Source organism: Suncus etruscus, chromosome 5 (assembly GCF_024139225.1).
Source record: "Suncus etruscus isolate mSunEtr1 chromosome 5, mSunEtr1.pri.cur, whole genome shotgun sequence".
NCBI lineage: Eukaryota > Metazoa > Chordata > Mammalia > Eulipotyphla > Soricidae > Suncus > Suncus etruscus.
This window is the reverse complement of record NC_064852.1, coordinates 21444212-21463412: the sequence shown is the minus strand read 5'-3', so window position 1 is coordinate 21463412 and position 19201 is coordinate 21444212. Positions and strand designations below refer to the sequence as shown.

Genomic DNA, 19201 nt, shown 5'->3' with positions numbered 1-19201 from the left:
GAGCTGGGCCACCCTCTCCCACCCTGTCTTTTCGGAAGGGGGTCCAGCCAAGCCTCACCCCCTCTGTGGCCTGCCCTGGATTTTCTCTGTGCTTATTCTCTAGGACTACAGACCCTGGCACTTCGAGGTGCTGCATGCGGCCCAAAGAAGCGAGACCCGGGATGGAGCTAGAGAGGCCTAGAGCGGGGCTAGGAGAGTTCTGATGTGGGGCCAGAGAGAGGCCCAGGGGTGGGACTAGGAGTGTCCAGGGAAATGCTAGAAGATGCCGAGGTCAAGGCTGGAGGCATCTCAGGCTTCAGCGGCAGGACTTGTGAGCAGAAAGAAATTTTGTAGGTAGTACCTGGGGGCTCCAGCAGGCCCTTTTGGAGGATGTGAACAGAAAGGGTGTTCATCTGTCTGTGGGGGGCTAGGGGTGAGGGCCAGCAATGACTCCAGAGACCGGTGCTCTGGCCAGGAGCCCTGTTTCCTGAGTAATGTGCTTCCATTGAGGACTCCAGTTCAAAGTTGGTCTCACAGGAGCTCCTAGGTAGGGGTACCCACTGGATCAAGGGCCCTTCTATGTTGGGAATCCCAACAGGCTCCACTCCTAGTGGTTCAAGCGTATCCCAAATCCCACAGGCTGTGATACCAACACAGAGACAAGGATGAGTTGCTCTGCACCTACAACGTCAACTGGGTGACAAAGGAACAACATCATGGCCCTAGACCACACTGAGTGAGGATGTGTGTGTGTATATGTGTGTGTTTGTGTGTGTGTATTTGTAGCTCCAGCCTGCCAATAATAGTTGATTAAGGTCTTCCTTAAAAGGGGCAGACCCCTTTTATGGCTGGTGCTGACCTGCTGCTGGAGTAATACAATACTGTAAGACAAGATCTCCCCCTTTCCTTTTGTGTTTAAAAAGTTTTTAGGGTAAGTGGTTCCAGGTAGGTCAGATCCAGGTAGGTTACAGCTTACTGATGTCTTCATCTGTGCAGAGCAGTCAGAAATCTACTTGCTTTCCATAGCTAAGGGGCTTCAGCTGATGATGTCATAACATCTGCACAGACTAATCAGGAACTAGCATATTTCAAGATCTCTGTCCAAGTTACCTCATGCAGATTCAGGCAGGTCATACTTAAGTTTTACTCCAGGGAGATTTTTCACTTCAATGCCAAGAAAACTTTGTTTGGGGCCAGAGAGATAGCATGGAGGTAAGGCGTTTGCCTTTCATGCAGGAGGTCATCGGTTCGAATCCCGGCGTCCCATATGGTCCCCCGTGCCTGCCAGGAGCAATTTCTGAGCCTGGAGCCAGGAATAACCCCTGAGCACTGCCTGATGTGACCCAAAAACCACACACACACAAAAAAAAAAGACGAAGAAGAAAAAGAAAACTTTGTTTACCAATTGTGGAACATAACGAAGAAGTTACTTACCTTTAATTAGATTTCTATCTCTAAGTTAAATGTGTGCAAGAGAACTATGTGAAGAAGAGAAAATTTGGAACATAAATAAACTATTTACAAGAAAAGGGGAAATACATTCTAAACCTATAACTATGTTGAAATGTAAACACTGTTGTTAAGGGTTAGAGACTAAGTGATCTTTTTTAGCTACTTTCTACTGATATGGCATATTGTAAGGTTGTCAGAGCTCTTCTTTATCACTAATATATATAAACAACTAACTGAGATCTTATTTTTTCAAGAAAAGTAAAATAAAACAAATGATTATCCTAAATGATTAAAAGCTAAAAGGCTTTCTGGTTTTTAAATTTGATGAGTCTTTGTTATGCAGTGGAATCCATAGCTTCTTTTGAAGAGTGTCTTTTTTTGGAAATGTAAGCATATCCTCTTTCTCTAATGATCAAGTTTCCTTGATCATCATCCCAGTCCTTGTCAACTTTCACCCAAATTGGTGAGTTTATTGGCCTTTGGGCTTATAGGTCTTCCTGGAAGTGTTTTTCAGTGGCTGCCTATGGTTCTCCTTGGAACACTTGGAAAATTTAGAGAAAACAATGATATAGATAGAAAGTCAATTGGAGGCATTCCTCGTTTTTTACTTTTTCATTAATTGAGTTTTTAGTGTCCTATGCACTTTTTCAACTATTGCCTGTCATTGTGGATTGTATGGAATTCTTGTTATATGCTCTATCTGTCACTTGTTACAAAAAGCTTGGAAAGTTTTGCTGGTGCATACTGGTCCATTATCCATCTTGATTGAATTATGAATTCACATAGCTGAAAAGATTTGTTGGCTTTGTTTGTTTGTTTTTGGGTTTGGGGCCACACCCTCTTGCACTCAGGGGTTACTCCTGGCTCTGTGCTCAGAAATTGCTCCTAGAAGGCTCAGGGGACTAAATGGGATGCCGGGAATTGAACCGGGGTCTGTCTAGGATTGGCCATGTGCAAGGCAAACGCCCTACTGTTGTGCTATCGCTCTGGCCCCATCCATAACTGAAAAGCTTTGTAATAGAAAGGAACAGGCTGCTTTAGCTCTTTCTGACATAGGAACTGCTTATATCAAATGAGAATATGTGTCAAAAACCACATGAAGATATGGTTTGGAAAGAAATTAACATGAGTCATATCCATTTGCCATAATTAATTTATCCTTAATCCCAAGAGTTAGCTCCCGCAGAGGATCAAAGATCGAACAGGTCTAAATAATAGGGCTGGCTTGTCTTAATGGGATGTGATATTGTACATAAAGGCAATGGGCATTTGCATGTAGAGCATTAGATTCTTCCACCGGTGATGTAAATATTGGTATTACCAAGCCAACAGCTAATTCATTTCCTAACATCATTGGACCAGAAAGACCAGAATGAGATCTGATATACATGATGAAAATAGCATCTGAGCATTTTTGTTAATATGGCTTCCAGTTGTTGTAGCAAATATTGTACCACAGGTTGAGAGCATTTATGGATGCAGTGACAATTCCTGAGAAAAGGCCAACAATGTAGGGTGAGTCACTCACAATATTACAAGGACCTGACATCTGTGATAGTAGAAAGGTGGCAAGTTTTACTTGCTATGCAGAGTTATAATTGGTGCACACAATTGTGGTAATGAATGGGCCAATGAACCCACCTTTCTCTGATGATGAACCATCAATGTAAAACACAGATATGACTGGAATAGGAGAGGTGAGAATGATGGAAGAAATTATGAAAGGTGTCCTTCTGAAAAAGCCCCAATTTTTTATAGCTGGATAGTGAGAGGAAAGTTATCCTGAGAAGTCAGCCAAAGCTCTTTGCAGAACTTCACTGAGTGGTAGTATTGATTCAATTTATTTTTCATGTACTATAATATCAGGGTCATATTCCAATAAAGTGTGAGTTTCACAGCCTCCCTTTGATTTTTAATTTAGCTATTAGTTCCAAGTATGGCATGATTGTGCAATCTTGTTTATTATGTAGGTATATCCAATCCTATGGTCCTCATAATGGAACAATGGCAGCTGTTGGTGATTGCAAAAAGTAATAGCCATACCTTCTCTCCAGGGATAATCTAAGTCAAATAGGACTTCTGCAGGCGGTCCATTAAAAAGTCTAATTCTGAACCAGAGAGATAGCACAGCAGTAAGGCATTTGCCTTGCACGCAGCCAACCCAGGACAGACCTGGGTTCAACTCCCGACAGAGCCAGGAGTAACCCCTGAGTACCACTGGGTGTGGCCCAAAAACAAACAAAAAGTCCAATTCCTTCTGAGCAGATGAAGTCAGATGTCTTGACTCCATTGACAGGGTAGTCTTTTTTTTTTTTTTTTTTTTTTTGGCACCACACCCAGTGACACTCAGGAGTTACTCCTGGCTATGCACTCAGAAATTGCTCCTGGCTTGGAGGACCATATGGGATGCCAGGGGATCGAACAGCAGTCCATCCTAGGCTAGCACTGGCAAGGCAGATGCCTTACTGCTCTGCACCACTGCACCAGCCCCAAGGGTAGAGTTTCCTTTTAAAGTAAGGAACAGATTAATTACTTCTCAGTTAGAAATAACAAGAGAGGGGCAGACCCAACCACCTTTGGTTCTGGATCGGCTGCTTGCAAGGCAAATGCCGCTGTGCTATCTCTCCGGGCCCACCTTCCAGCAGTTTTTTGTTTTGTTTTCAGGTCACACCGGTGGCACTCAGGGGATAGTCCTGGCTCTGTGCTCAGAAATTGCTCCTGGCAGGCATGGGGGACTATATGGGATGCCGGGATTCAAACCAAGGTTGGTCCTGTATCAGTGCTTGCAAGGCAAATGCCCTTCCAATGTGCTATCTCTCCAGTCCCACTCCCAGCAGGATTTTTTGTTTTTGTTTTTTTTTTTTTGTTTTTGGGTCATACCCAGCAGCACTCAGGGGTTACTCCTGGCTCTATGCTCAGAAATTGCTCCAGGCAGGCTCAGGGGACCATATGGGATGCTGGGATTTGAACCACCGTCCTTCTGCATGCAAGGCAGACACCTTACCTCCATGCTATCTCTCCGGCCCCATCTCCCAGCAGTTTTTTTTTTTAAGTCATTGGGTGTTTTAAGAGCTTTTTGGTAAATAGAAATTCTCTGAGGACATACCATAGTGTACTTGTGAACATAACCCAGATTTTCATGCAGTGGCACCATACAGATATTTTTATGTTGTTACTTGTTATACAGCTGCTGGCAAATTTTTCATAACATCCTCATATAGGATTTGGAGTTCCCCCTAGTTTAACAGGCATGAAATCTTGCATGGGAAGGATGTAGAGACAAATCAACAAAATACTGACACAAGTTGGTGAGTTAGTCATTCCCTGAAGTAATATTGTCCACTGAAATCTGTGCATAAGTGCCTTATTATTTAAGGAAGGAATGGAGAATACAAATCATTTACAGTCATCTGGGTGAATGGAGATGTTGTAGTGTTGGCTACCGTGACCTGACAGTGGCCACTTTTGCAAAAACCTCTCTGCCATTTTCCAGTCCTACGTGCTGTTTGCTACAAGGCCCCTGGGCCAACAGAAAAAAAGCAGCCACAAAGTAATAAATAAATTCTTAGCCCAGGGGAGAGGAACACAACCTGGTACCACTCCCAGGAATGAAGCTATACTCCCCTAGCCCGCATTCTTGAGTTAACAAGGTACTCTTTATTGTTTTGTGCAACATTGGGTTTTTACAGTTATTCCTTAATAACTTTGCCCCACCATAAATCTGTTAAGAGCTTGGGAATGTGGTCAAACAGACTCTACCCAGGAAACTGCTTATCTAGCATGACTGCCCCCTGACCCACTGCCCACTTTCCATATTTGGGGAATGATGTCATGTTCCTTGTTCCACCCTACCTGTCCTGTGTTTATACCTTATTTGGAATAATGAGATGGTCTGTGTGCCAAAAAGAGTGATTGACATTACCTATGCCTGCCCCTTTTTTACCTTGTCTATATAAGAAAATGCAGGGTCACATTAAAACACCTTTGAACGGAAATTCTGTCTTGGGCCTTGTTATTAACCTCTCTTAGATTTTTTTCAAGGTGCGGTTGTGTGATCTGAGCTTTGCAAAATAAAGGTGCGGTTGTTCGTGAGCCTCTCGTCCACTCTCCGCTGGCCAGGCCCCTCCGGGGGGCTTACAGGACACCCGCATTGTAGGAAGTCTTTAATGTCAATCACTACCAGAAGTCAATTTCTAGGAATCATTACAGAAGGAAGACTAGGTTGAAGGTTTCCCATTGGGATCAATGTAGCATTAACATTATGCAAGTCAATAAATAGTTGCCATTTGCCTAATTTTTTGGTAGTACAAAGATAGGAAAATTCCATTCTGATAATTATGTTTCTGTATGCCCAATTTCAATTGTTCTTCTACTAAATTTATAATCTCCCTTAGCTTCAATTCATTAGGGGACCAATGGAGAGTCCAAACTGCATGGTTAGATTTCCACTGAATACAGAGTGGTGGTGTGTGCTGTGCCTCAGTGACCCCAATTAGAAAATGTGAGTCTGGGGCCGGAGAGGTGGCGCTAGAGGTAAGGTATCTGCCTTGCAAGCGCTACCGTAGGACCGACCACGGTTCGATCCCCTGGTGTCCCATATGGACCCCCCAAGCCAGGAACAATTTCTGAATGCATAGTCAGGAGTAACCCCTGAGCGTCAAACAGGTGTGACCCAAAAACCAAAAAAAAAAAAAGTGAGTCTTGGGGCTGGAGCGATAGTACAGTGGTAAGGCATTTACCTTGCATGTGGCCAACACAGGACAGACTCCGGTTCGAATACCAGCATCCCATATGGTCCCCTGAGCCTGCCAGGAGCAACTTTTGAGCTCAAAGCCAGGAGTAACTCCTGATCGCTACCAGGTGTGACCAAAAAAAATAATAATAAAATAAAAAAGGGGGAAATTTTTTTTTGAGTCTTCTGGATTATGAGCTAGAGAAGTGGCAGGTAGGTATAGAGGAGTAGAAATTGTGAATTCAGCATGCCATTGATTATATAAAACTCATCCCCACAAATTCAGGGACACAGGAGCCACATAAGGTTGGAACATGACTATATTTCCTTTGGTGGTAATGGCTTTCAACCTCCTAGTACTCTGTTGAATGGAGTAAGAAGGCATATTGCCTATTCCTTGCAAGCCATAATGAATCTCTTGTTAAGCCCAATTATGAGATCAGCATTGGATAGATATGATAGGGAGATCTGCCCCTGTATCAATCATACCCTGAATCATTTGCCATCAATTCTAGAGGAATTACTGAGCATACATTCTTGTAAAGGCTACAGGTGAATGCCTCCTGAAGATCTGTAGCAGTTCCTAGGGGGTTGGTGTTGTGATATTCTCCAATTCTTGGGAGATTGGAGTGGCCAGGCATGGCAAATAAGAGAAGTAAGAGTTGTGCTATGCATTCTCTTTTTAAATTTAAGTCCAAATGATGGGGAACATTATTACAATTATCAGTTCTCCCTCAATCTGGGTATATTATGTCCACATGAATATTAATACTTTTTTTTTTTTGGTTTTTGGGCCACACCCTGTGACGCTCAGGGGTTACTCCTGGCTATGCGCTCAGAAGTTGCTCCTGGCTTCTTGGGGGACCATATGGGACGCCGGGGGATCGAACCGAGGTCCGTCCTAGGCTAGCGCAGGCAAGGCAGGCACCTTACCTCCAGCGCCACCGCCCGGCCCCCGAATATTAATACTTTTTATTGTTAAGCAGCTTCTACCTAGTAGCAGAACTATTAAGCCTGGTGGCATCCGTTCCTTAATGCCTGAATGTAATTTGTATGGGCATTGTGCTGGAGTCATGGTTATATCATTGAGGCATGGTATGTTTAGGGCAGCACTTCCAGTGGTGGCTGGCTGTAATGAACTTATGGGTTGAGGTTCCCATAAGGTTGCCCCAGATTTTGTGGGGTCTGGGGTAGGCCTCCCTGCTCAGTTTCCAGACACTTGTTGACTATTAGTAGAAAGATCTTTTGCCTAATAACCCTTACATTGCATCATGGGCATGGTCCGGTTGGTGGTCTCCAGAGGAATGGGTCTAGAGAGGACCCTGCATTCCTGCCTATAATGTCTGAATTTACCACAGTTGAAACATCTATCCAAGGTTTGAGAGGTCTGAGGCTGTCCTCTGTTTGTGTTCCAAACAGGTAGATTTGTAGTCTCTTGCCCAATGATTGCCTTCACCTCAGTTAGGGCAAGGTCCAGTTGGTGGCCTTAAGAATGCATGGCTTGGGCCCAGAGAGATAGCACAGTGGTGTTTGCCTTGCAAGCAGCCGATCCAGGACCTAAGGTGGTTGGTTCGAATCCTGGTGTCCCATACGGTCCCCCGTGCCTGCTAGGAGCTATTTCTGAGCAGACAGCCAGGAGTAACCTCTGAGCATCGCCAGGTGTGGCCCAAAAACAAAACAAAACAAACAAAAAAACCCAAAAAGAATGCATGGTTAGGGCTGGAGAGATAGCATGGAGGTAAGGTGTTTGTCTTGCATGCAGAAGGACAGTGGTTCGAATCCTGGCATTCCATATGGTCCCCCGAGCCTTCTGGGGACAATTTCTGAGTGTAGAGCCAGGAGTAGCCCCTGAGTGCTGCCAGGTGTGACCCCCTCCCCCAAAAAAAAAAGAATGCATGGTAGGGGCTGCAGCTATGGTACAAGCAGTAGGGCATTTGTCTTGCATGTGCTAACCTAGAACGGACCACTATTCAATCCCCTGATGTTCCATATGGTCCCCCAAGCCAGGAGCAATTTCTGAGCACACAACCAGAAATAACCCCTGAGCGTCACCAGGTGTGGCCCAAAAACAAACAAACAAAAACAAAACAAAACAAGAATGCATGGTTAGGTGGGGCTCTAAGTTCTCTTCATTACTATCCTAGTCTCCTAGTGTGTCTCTGACAAATAAGCTCTAAAGGCATTTATTTGTGCCGAGTGGGAAATGGAACCAATGTTCTGGCATGCCTTGAGGAATATCATTCCTTTTTCTTATTGGCCTCAGTATGGACTGGCAATCTCGTTTGCATTCTAGAATGCCAGCTGTTTGATTCAGTGTTCCTCAAACTATGGCCCGCGGGCCACATATTGTATTTGTATCTGTTTTGTTTCTTCATTGCAAAATAAGATATATGCAGTGTGCATAAGAATTCGTTCATGGGCCGGGCGGTGGCGCTGGAGGTAAGGTGCCTGCCTTGCCTGCGCTAGCCTAGGACGGACCGCGGTTCGATCCCCCGGCATCCCATATGGTCCCCCAAGAAGCCAGGAGCAACTTCTGAGCGCATAGCCAGGAGTAACCCCTGAGCGTCACAGGGTGTGGCCCAAAAACCAAAAAAAAAAAAAAAAAAAAAAAAAGAATTCGTTCATAAGTTTTGTTTTTACTATAGTCAGACCCTCCAATGGTCTGAGGGACAGTGAACTGGCTCCCTGTTTAAAATGTTTGAGGACCCCTCATTAAGTGGTCCTGGACCTCCTTTCCCTTCACTTGCCTCTGTACTGCTTCGGACAGCTTATCAATGAACAGGGCAAATGGTTCTGTAACCCCCCTGATAAATTTTTGTAAAACTGCTCTTGACAATAGCCAATCATTTTAAAGATCATCATTTTAAAAATCTAGGACCTTCCTATATCTCTTCCTTATATAATCCTTTTCATGGCCTGAGCAGGGTTCATCTCCTTCTAGAGATTATCAGTGTTGGGGTCATTGGTAGATGAATAAAAAGTTTTGTTCAGTTATGTGATCTCATCCTTTAACTCCAGAGCCTAACAGCAGCAGTTAGGAACAAAGGTGGGGTGCTTGGTGGCCACTAAAAGGAAAGTGGGGCATCCTACTGTCTCTTGCCTCTCTGGGAAGTTATGTGAGAGCTTATATTTGCCCCTGGGGAGCCCCCGGCCAGGCTTCACTCCCCTGTGGAACACTCACATCTAGGCTGCCATCCAGCCCAGTTCCCCTGGACCCAATGGGAAACTCTCCAAGCTGGGCATGAAACCCCAGGTGGCTAAGCAGGGCAGGTAAAGGTGAAGACAGGAATCTCAGGATAAGGCATCACCTGCTGTTCCCCTGTTACAGCAGAGGTGAGGAGAGGTGAAGGTTTCAGCCCTTACAGTGTCCCCAGGCATAATAAAGTGTCCCCAAGACCCAGGGACCTCCAAGGTCCCTCACAGTCAAAGGGGGTTGGAGATTGGGAGCTGGGTTGACAATAGGAGGGGGGCTCTCTGAGATGCATCTCCCACCAACAGGATACATGGGACTGGGAGGTGGAGAACCCAAAAGGCTCAGTATTGGAGTCTGGGTTACTGCCTGGCAAAGTGCTCACAGAGCACTGGAACCTCCTGCCAGCTTCATTCCTTTTCACCCACTTATACCTGCCTCAAGTTTCCTCCCCCATGTTCCATCTCCCACCTCTTGTCACCTCTTCTGTCCCCCACTAGAGAAAAGAATCCAGGGAGATGCAGACCTCTGGGGACAGGTGTGCAGGTATATGCCTTGAGTGAATGGCCTGTGTCTGGGCACAGAGCTGAAGGGTGGGTGGTTGGGTACAGGGTCCTAAGGGAGGCAGCCTATAGGCAGCATCAGACCAGGTGGGGTAATGTGGGTGATTACCAGACCAAGAGGGATGGGCTTAAGGAGAGGGATATGCAGGAAGTGTGGCTTGTAGAACCTATGTGGTCAGGAACAGATGAGAGTTGGGTGGGATCTGTAGGGAAGGTCCAGAAATGATGGGGCCAGCAGGGTAGGGGCTTGGGACTATGGGGAGAGGCCATCTGAGGGTACAGGTGCTGAGGGGAGGTGCATGTGGGGCCTCAGGGGAGTCAAGGTGTTTATTTTGAAAGGGGTTGTGGTGAACAGTCAGGGTCAGAGGGTAGATATGAGGTCTAGGAGACTGTTGGGGTAAATACAGGATCTGAGGGGGCTGGGGATGGGGACAGATATGGAATCTGAGGGAATCAAAGTATTTATGGGGCATGGGAGCTTGGGTGTGTACAGGACCTCAAAGGGGTTAGGGTCTTTACAAGATCTGAGAGGGCTGTGGTGAATAGAGCTGGGTGCCAGACATGAGATCTAGGGCATTGGGGATGGATATAGGATCTGAGGGGGGTTGAGGGAGATATGGGATCTTAGGGATATCAGTGGTAGATGTGGAATATAAGCAGGAACCCAGGGTTGTCAGGGGATGGACACAGGGCCAGAAGGACACATCAACAGTTGGGGTTCTGGAAAGTGGCCCCTGAAGGTGGATGTGAGGACTGAGAGACAGGGCCTGAGTTGCTTATAGGGGCTGAGCAGCGGGGGTGCATGGTAGTGGCTCCTGCCTGAGAGGGGGATGGACCGGTGAGTGGGATCCAGGCCAGAGGGGGCCACAGCACAGAGGCAGAGCCAGGCTGGGGGCCAGGCAGGCTATGGTGACCCTCAAGACCCAGAGACAAGGGCACCCCTGGTGTCTGGAAACTATAAAGCAAGGCAGTGCTGCCCCACTCTGGAGAAAAAAGAAACTGTTGACTCTGGTCCTCTGTGTTTTTGAATGCTGTGACCCCTCAAAGTGTTAGGGTCTACCCCAAAGCCCCTTCCTGCCTTGAGGTCCCCGATGGAGTGGGCTGGGCTGAGGACACAGAGGCAGCAGGACAGCACCCAAGGCCTAGCAACCTGAAGTGCTTCCTTCCACAGCTGGACCTGTAGTTCAGAGCATGAGAAAAGGCAGGCAAGGCCCTGTACTGAGCTCCAACCCAGCCTGATGGAGATGCTGGCAGGAACCCCGAAGCCCCTGCTAACAAGCTAGCTTAGACTGGAACCAGGACTGGCGGGGTCCCACTTGCAGCCAATAGGGGGCTACTTAGGAGGGGGGGCAAAGGAGTGCAGGGCCAGGTTGGATCCAAGTGTCTCTGCTTTTCTCCCTGGGAAACCCTGGCATCTGGCATTCTGTGGGTCTCGAACCATCACATCTCACCAATCACTGTCTGTGGGGTGCCCAGAACTCCACTTCAGCGTTCACCCTCTGGCATCCTACATCACAATGTGCCTCTGGCAGGGCAGAGACTCTGACAAGCAGAACCTTCTAGCAAATGTTGGGCCCAAGTGATAGAATAGGGTAGGGTGTTTGCCTTGCACGTGACTGACCTGGGAACGACCCATGTTGATCTCTGGCATCCCACATGGTTCCCCAAGCCTGCCAGGAGCTATTTCTGGGCACAAAGCCAGGAATAACCCCTGAGCACTGCGCCAGGCATGGCCCCAAAACCACACACACATACATACAAAGAACCTTCTAGCAAACATTGCCAAGCAGGCTGAGCATGGCCCCCAGGTCACAGATGGGTGGTGAGAAGAAGTGAGGATAAGTTCTTGCCTTCCTGTATTTGAATAGGGCATCTGAGGCTGCGTGGGCCATGCTCAGGGGGTGCCCCAGAATGTGGAGTCAGGCAGGGTTGAAGAGCCCGTTTGGCATCAGACTTTGTAATAGGAGTCCTGGCTGCACTGAGTATAGGCCAGGGCTATATCTGGGATGATTCTTATAGGGCTCCCTGACCTGTTGGCCATGGAATGCATTTTTGTCCACCCAGGAGCCCGGCATCCTGGGGGGCATGGTGGTCTCTTCTGGAGACCACCTCATCCAAGCTGCCCTTGGCTAAATAATATACCCTCTGTGAGAGAGCTGGACACAGGCAACCCAGGAATGGGCGCATGATATACTTTGGGACTTGGCAACATTCCCAGGTCAGGGCTGAGCTGCAGGCAGGAGCAGGGAGAAGAAAAGGCAAGAGTGTGAATTTGGGGTCCTGGGACCAGTAGGGTTCCAAGAATTCAGCTCAATTCTGACCCCATCGATACAGGGCTCCACAGAGCAGTGATGCAAGACCCCATCCCCAACCTGGAGACAGGCTCCAGAAGCCCAGTTTCAACCCAATCCTCCAGAAGTGGCTCCTCTTCAGGGCTGCACTACTGCCAGTGTCCCAGAGTTACTGGGATCACCCCATTCCTGGCACAGGAATCAGATTGGCTGGGGTAACCACCCAACAAATGGCTCTGCTTCACTCCTACAAGCCCAGAAAAATCTTGTTCAGGATGGGCTGGGGTCTAGGATAGCTCATGAGGTCAACAGGACAGGGGCCAAAGCAATAGCACAGCGACAGGGTGTTTGCCTTGCAGGCAGCTGACCCTGGACGAACCTGAGTTCAATCCCCAGCACTTATATGGTCCTCTGAGCCTGGCAGGAATGATTTTGTTTGTTTGTCTTTTGTGTCACACCCAGCAGCGCTCAGGGGTCCTGGCTCTATGCTCAGAAATAGCTCCCTGGCAGGCTCGGGGGACCATATGGGATGCCAGGATTCAAACCACCGTCCTTCTGCATGCAAGGCAAATGCCCTACCTTCATGTTATCTCTTCGGTCCCTAGGATTGATTTCCGAGTGCAGAACCAGAAGTAACCGCTGAGCACTGCTGGGTGTGTCCAAAAACAAACAAACAAGCAAAAGAGAAGTCAATGGGACAGGAGCTCTTGGGAGAAAATGAAACCCAGGAGAGTGGCCAGAACTGAGCCAAACTCACCATTCCCATGAGGATCACCCTGCCCAGGCTGTGGTGTCCAGGAACCTGAGGCACCTAAGAGAAGTCTGGGGAAAACCTATGAGGATCCTGTGGGGAACCTATAATGAGTCTATAAATAAACTATGAGTAGTCTGTGAGGAGCTACTGAAAGGCCTGTGATGAACCTAGAAGGATCCTGTGAGTAAGCTACTAGGAGCCAGTGAGTAAGCTGTGAATAACCTAATAGGACCCTGTAAGGAGCCTGTGATGAATCTACTAAAAGCCTGGGAGGAACCTACAAAGAGCTTGTGAGAAAGAAGCCTATAAAGAGATTGTGAGGAGCCTACAAGGAACCTATGAAAAGCAGTTGAAGGGGGCCGGAGAGAGAGCATGGAGGCAAGGTGTTTGCCTTTCATGCAGAAGGTCGGTGGTTCGAATCCTGGTATCCCATATGGTCCCCCGAGCCTGCTAGGAGCGATTTCTAAGCCTAGAGACAGGAGTAACTCAGAGCACTGCAGGGTGTGACCCAAAAACAAACAAACAAAAAATAGAAAAACAGGTAGTTGAGGAACCTGTGAATAGCCTTTGAGGATCCGATGAGAAACCTACAATGAACCTGCAAGGAAACCCAAGGAATTAGGAAAAGACAAAGAGCCCGGAGGAATCTTCAAGGAACCTATGAGGAGACTGTGAGGAACCTACTAAGAGTTTAGATGGAGCCTGCAAGGAAGAAAGAACCAATTGCAGCACGCGTTTAATGAGGCACAGCCCCAGTTCCAGCTGACAGAAGTCAGTGGGGGTCGGACCATGAGGGCTCCCTCTGGACTCCTGTCCTTGCCAGTCACCTCCTCACTTCTCAGCAGGAGACCCGGCTCAGTCCTGGCCACCAGGCAGTCACTCGCTGTCCAGGATGTGGAACTGGTCGGCAGTCTCGCAGAACCCTGGGGGTCCAGGCCGTGTGAGGGGCAGCAGCAGGCCAGGGCCGTGGGGCAAGCCAGGCACTCACCATACTTAGGAAAAAAGATGATGTGCTCCTCCTGCAGGTCAGCATCACGTACCCGCTGCTCAAAGGCGCTGAGCACCTCGTCATCCACAGGGAGGGAGCGGACTGTGGAGCACACCAACTCAGTGCACACCCACCAGCCATCCTTCCCTGCTCCCAGAGCTGGGCCCTGATCCCCAAATCTCCCTAGATCCCGGACATACCATACAGTTTCACCGTCAGACGTCGTGCCCGCTCCAGGTACAGGATGGCAAAGGTCTGGTAATCTGTGTCCCCAACCACCACATCCACTGCCCCACGAGCACCTCGAGCTGGGAAGAAGAGGGTGAGTGCTGAACCTCCCAGATCCAGCTCCATTATTTAACCCCCCCCCACTCTCAGTTTTTCGTTTGTTGTTTGGTTTTTGGGTCACACCCGGCAGCACTCAGGGGTTACTCCTGGCTCTACGCTCAGAAATCGCCCCCGGCAGGCTCGGGGGACCATATGGGATGCCGGGATTCGAACCACCGTCCTTCTGCAAGCAAGGCAAATGCCTTACCTCCATGCTATCTCTCCGGCCCAACCTCAGTTCTTTGACTTACCTTGGATCAGGAAGCGGCCTGAGACTTTTGTGTCTCTGTAGAGCTGCTTCACCTGCCAGCAGGCATTATCCCTGGGGATAGGAAGCACAGTATATCGGGGACTGGTCTGAAGGAAGCAGGTTCATGCCACACCAGAGATTGGGGTGGGGGGCAGGGGCGGGAAAGGGTGGCAGGGAACTCACAGCTTCCGAAAAGTGCTGACAGCCATGGCTGCACCCTTGGGAGCCACATGCAGGGAAGTGGCCTCTACCTGGTGCCCCTGCTCCATCAGAAAGCGGCACGAGGAGGCCACAGCCACCAGCAGCCATGTCCCTGCAAACTGGGGGAGACCACATGAGGCAACAAACCCTGAGACTCCTGGGCTCGACTCTGCAAGCTGCACCCCCATTCCTTCACTCTACCTGAGCAGGGTCAAAGTTGGCCTTGGGCTGGATCTTGCTGATAGGGGAGGGGGCTGCAAGATTTGGTCTCCGAGCCCTCTGGCCCAGCGAGCAGGCAAACAGGAACAGAGTCAAGAGGAGAGCAGTCTTGAGGGACAGCATGGTGGCAGCAACAGTAGTGACAAGACCAGCAGGACGGCCAACTGCAGGGCTGGAGTGGACTGTCCAGGGCCCGTCAGCGTCTGACCAGCTTCTCGAAGCCTGGATCAGGGTCCCCCAGTCTTCTCATGAGTTTGGGCCCTGGAAAGCCGACTTTGACCCTGCACTTCCCAGCAGGGCCCTGCCTGGCACTGTGTGTGTACAAAGTCGGAATCGATCTCTGGCTCCAAGGTCACGGCCCCACGGTTCTTTAAACATGATCGCCTCTTCCCCTGCACTAGCTCCTTAGACAGAAACTGGACGGCCTACATAAAATCAAGAAAAAAGAAGAAGGTTGCAGAAGCTGCTGGAGCGAGGCTCGAACCCCTGGCCCTGAGCCCGCCCGGCCGCTAGGGAGCGCTGTTGGCGGAGGACGGCGGTGCGCCTGGAAGGCGCCTCTCTGCGCAGACGCGGGACTCGGTGACGGGACTAGCCGCTCGGGCCCTGGGCCACCATCGATGTCTCGGGGCTCGGGCCGGCAGCCTGGCGGGCCGAGTCGCGGAGACGCGGCGGCGGGGGCGGAAGAGGATCCGTGGGCCGGAGCCGTGCGCCGGGGCGGGGGCCGCGTAACCGGGCGGAGGCGGCCGCGGTGAGTGTTGCCCGGCCCGGGCGGCGTCAGCGTTCTCCGCCCCCAGAATCTCATTGGGTCCTGGACCCCGAACCCTCTTCAGCCCCGGCCCCTGAGCCCCCGGGTCCCTGCTCGGGCCTCAGCACTCAGCCCCGGCCCCTGACGCCCGGAACCCTGCTTGGGCTCCAGGAGCCAGACCCAGACCCAGACCCAACCCCCAGGAACCCTGCTCGGGCCCCGGAGGTCGTTCCGGGCCCAGATGCTGATCCAATGAATGGGGCACCGGGACGGTCCGCGCCCGGCCTGCCCAGGGCTGCCGGGACCCAAGAGCCGCCCTGGGCAGCCCCCGCAGTAGGGTGCGAGGCGCCCGTCCCGTCCCGCCTCTACCAGGGCCTTGGGACCGAAGCCAGGGGCTGCCCGGCACTGCCCGGGGCACTTGGCACGACTCTTATCCTTTTATCGGCGCCCTGGCCCCGACAAAGTGTCAGTGACGAGTTCTTGGGAGGGCGGTGTCACCGCTCTACATCCTAATGTCCCCCACCCGCCCCGCCTTTCCTGGGGAGGTCCGCCGGCTCCACCCACGGACCCCTCTGTCAGATGCACAGCTGCCTGGCTGGGGCCCGGGGATTGGGAAGCCGCCCCTCTGCAGCCCGTGTCGTGCGTCGGTTGCAGGGCCGCCTGGGCAGAATGTCACGATGGATGAGGGGGGCACGCCCCTGCTCCCCGACTGCCTCGTCTACCAGATCTTCCTGAGCCTGGGTCCTGCGGACGTGCTGGCCGCAGGACTGGTGTGCCGGCAATGGCAGGCCGTGTCCCGGGACGAGTTTTTGTGGAGGGAGCAGTTCTACCGCTACTACCGAGTGGCTCGGGACGTACCCCGGCACCCAGGTCAGCCCAGCTGCATGCAACCCCGTGTGCCCCGGGCTGGGTGGGTGTGGGGGAGGCAGGCCCGGCCCAGGAGGAGTGAGCGGAGATGCAAGGAGACTGGGCAAGCCTGCCGGAGAGCATCCCTGCACTGACCGTCTGCTCCCCCACATTCCCACACACACAGCGGCCACGTCCTGGTACGAGGAGTTCCAGAGGCTCTACGACACAGTGCCCTGTGTGGAGGTGCAGACGCTGAGGGAGCACACGGACCAGGTGCTGCATCTCAGTTTCTCCCACTCAGGCTATCAGTTCGCTTCTTGCTCCAAGGACTGCACCGTGAAGGTGAGGGTAGAGGGTGGCAGGGCCAAGCTGGGACCCCCACTGCACCAGGATTGGAGGCAGGGGCGGCCTGCCAGAAGGAGGGCCAGTGTGTCCCAGCCCGCTGACCTGCCCGCAGGTCTGGAGCAACGACCTGACCATCTCCCTGCTGCACAGTGCGGATATGCGGCCCTACAACTGGAGTTACACCCAGTTCTCCCAGTTCAACCAGGATGACTCGCTGCTGCTGGCCTCAGGGGTGTTCCTGGGGCCCCACAACTCCTCCTCTGGGGAGATCGCAGTCATCAGCCTGGGTGAGCACGAAGGGGAGCTGCCCTGACCACTGTCCTGCCCCGTACCCACCCCTCTCTGCTGACCCTGCTCCCCATTTCTCCCGCAGACACGTTCGCTCTGCTGTCCCGTGTGCGCAATAAGCCGTATGATGTGTTCGGCTGCTGGCTGACAGAGACCAGCCTCATCTCCGGGAATCTGCACCGCATAGGGGACATCACCTCCTGCTCAGTGCTCTGGCTCAATAATGCCTTCCAGGTGCGAGCAGGGCAGGTACCCACCATGGCCACAGCGGGCACCTCCTACCCTGCCCACCACCCACCCACCCCCTCATGTTCTCCCTGGCAGGACGTGGAGTCAGAGAACGTGAACGTGGTGAAGCGGCTCTTCAAGATCCAGAACCTCAATGCCAGCACCATTCGCACAGTGATGGTGGCAGACTGCAGCCGCTTCGACAGCCCGGACCTGCTGCTAGAAGCAGGAGACTCTGCCCAAGCTCCCTGTCGGACCTTTGACCTAGGCAGTGAGGAAGACGAGGACGAGGACGAGCAGGAGCAGGAAGAGGCGTCGGGGCCCGGCCCGGCCCGAGCCAAGGAGGGACTCCGGCGCCTGCTCCACGGGATCCTGGATAGCCACGCACAGCCACCGCTGTCGGAGCGCGAGCTGGAGACCAAGGTGGCTGAGCTGTTGGCGCGAGGCCGCACCAAGCCCCCGGAGCGTGGTGCGGCAGGCACCCTCAACAAGCTGCTTATCTTCACCACTGGCTGCCTCACCTACTCTCCACACCAGATCGGTACAAATGGGTGTGGGGTGTGGGGAAAAATATGGGGGGGGGCAAGTCCCAACGCGCCATCCCCCTCCCACAGGCATCAAGCAGATCCTGCCGCACCAGATGACGACAGCAGGGCCTGTGCTGGGCGAGGGCCGGGGCTCAGACGCCTTCTTCGATGCACTGGACCACGTCATTGATGTGCACGGACACATCATCGGCATGGGTCTGTCCCCTGACAACAGGTGGGCCCCCCACGGGTCCTGGGCGGGGGCACCTGCCAAGAAGCGGCAGAGCCAGCAGCATGCCTGGCCTTCCCCAGGTACCTGTATGTGAACAGCCGTGCCTGGCCACGAGGCTCGGTGGTTGCCGACCCGATGCAGCCACCTCCCATTGCTGAGGAGATAGACCTACTGGTGTTTGACCTCAAGACTATGCGGGAGGTGAGGCGGGCACTGCGGGCACACCGGGCCTACACGCCCAACGACGAGTGCTTCTTCATCTTCCTCGATGTCAGCCGGGACTTCGTGGCCAGGTTGAGTGGCTGGGGGGGCAGGGCAGGTTGCCTGGGCTCACCTCCAGATCCCCCCACCCTACCTGGGCTTACCTCTCCTCTCCTTACCTGCAGTGGGGCAGAGGATCGCCATGGCTACATCTGGGACCGCCACTACAACATCTGCCTGGCCAAGCTGCGCCACCAGGATGTGGTCAACTCGGTGGTCTTCAGCCCGCAAGAGCAGGAGCTACTGCTGACAGCCAGTGATGATGCCACCATTAAGGCCTGGCGGTCTCCACGCTCGGTGCGCATTGGCCGAGCCCCGCCCCTGCGCCGACGCCCTTTCTTCTCCTGGTTTGCGGGTCAGAGGCCTTGAAGGCCAGCCTGAAGGTGACGGACCTTTCCAATGGGCACGGGCATGCCAGAGATTCTGGGGCCAGCCCTACCCATCACTTGCACACACTTCCACAGCCAGAACTCAGCCACCCATGGTGAAGGGAGCACCTTCGTGTCGGTGTGGGGTTCACAGAACACTGGCCCTTTTTGCTCTTCATCCCTACCCTGCCCTGCCATACTTGGCTCTCCCCGGAGGGTGGGCAGGGCCAGCTGCATGTCACTCCTCACGAGGGTCTGATTAAACTGATGACAGCACAGCCATGGTCTCTGCTGAGGGGCCCAGGGGCAGTGGGCATGCTCCCAGCTGGGCCTTGAACAGCAGTGTGAGCCAGGGGGCCAGGTCAGCTGCATCTACATGACAGGGGCAAGTAGAAGTACCAAGTGGTCCCAG

The 19201-nt window shown here is 51.9% G+C and overlaps 2 protein-coding genes across 2 annotated transcripts; one reads left to right on the top strand and one right to left on the bottom strand.

Annotated features, from left to right (window-relative positions):
• Positions 1–13804: 13804 nt before the first annotated feature.
• On the bottom strand, positions 13805–15442 carry C8G (complement C8 gamma chain). Its single transcript, XM_049773718.1, has 6 exons — positions 14929–15442; positions 14710–14846; positions 14528–14598; positions 14150–14257; positions 13950–14051; positions 13805–13884 (listed from the first exon to the last, which is right to left on the bottom strand). Exons 1-6 carry the CDS (start codon positions 15067–15069, stop codon positions 13838–13840), a joined length of 606 nt encoding a protein of 201 aa, XP_049629675.1. The 5' UTR covers positions 15070–15442; the 3' UTR covers positions 13805–13837.
• Positions 15443–15536: 94 nt separating this feature from the next.
• On the top strand, positions 15537–19067 carry FBXW5 (F-box and WD repeat domain containing 5). The gene is made up of 9 exons (XM_049773653.1): positions 15537–15694; positions 16346–16561; positions 16725–16882; positions 16998–17172; positions 17259–17407; positions 17498–17942; positions 18016–18163; positions 18241–18453; positions 18547–19067. Exons 2-9 carry the CDS (start codon positions 16369–16371, stop codon positions 18788–18790), a joined length of 1725 nt encoding a protein of 574 aa, XP_049629610.1. The 5' UTR covers positions 15537–15694; positions 16346–16368; the 3' UTR covers positions 18791–19067.
• Positions 19068–19201: the final 134 nt, after the last annotated feature.

Excerpts from the sequence above, each read along its gene's own strand:
- FBXW5 (XM_049773653.1), top strand. The coding sequence starts at position 16,369 with ATGGATGAGGGGGGCACGCCCCTGCTCCCCGACTGCCTCGTCTACCAG. Across the intron at positions 17,408-17,497 it reads GGCTCAATAATGCCTTCCAG|GACGTGGAGTCAGAGAACGT; the intron begins GTGCGAGCAGGG and ends TCTCCCTGGCAG. Across the intron at positions 18,454-18,546 it reads AGCCGGGACTTCGTGGCCAG|TGGGGCAGAGGATCGCCATG; the intron begins GTTGAGTGGCTG and ends CCTTACCTGCAG.
- C8G (XM_049773718.1), bottom strand. The coding sequence starts at position 15,069 with ATGCTGTCCCTCAAGACTGCTCTCCTCTTGACTCTGTTCCTGTTTGCC. Across the intron at positions 14,847-14,928 it reads CCAACTTTGACCCTGCTCAG|TTTGCAGGGACATGGCTGCT; the intron begins GTAGAGTGAAGG and ends GGTCTCCCCCAG. Across the intron at positions 14,258-14,527 it reads AGGCCGCTTCCTGATCCAAG|CTCGAGGTGCTCGTGGGGCA; the intron begins GTAAGTCAAAGA and ends TCTTCTTCCCAG.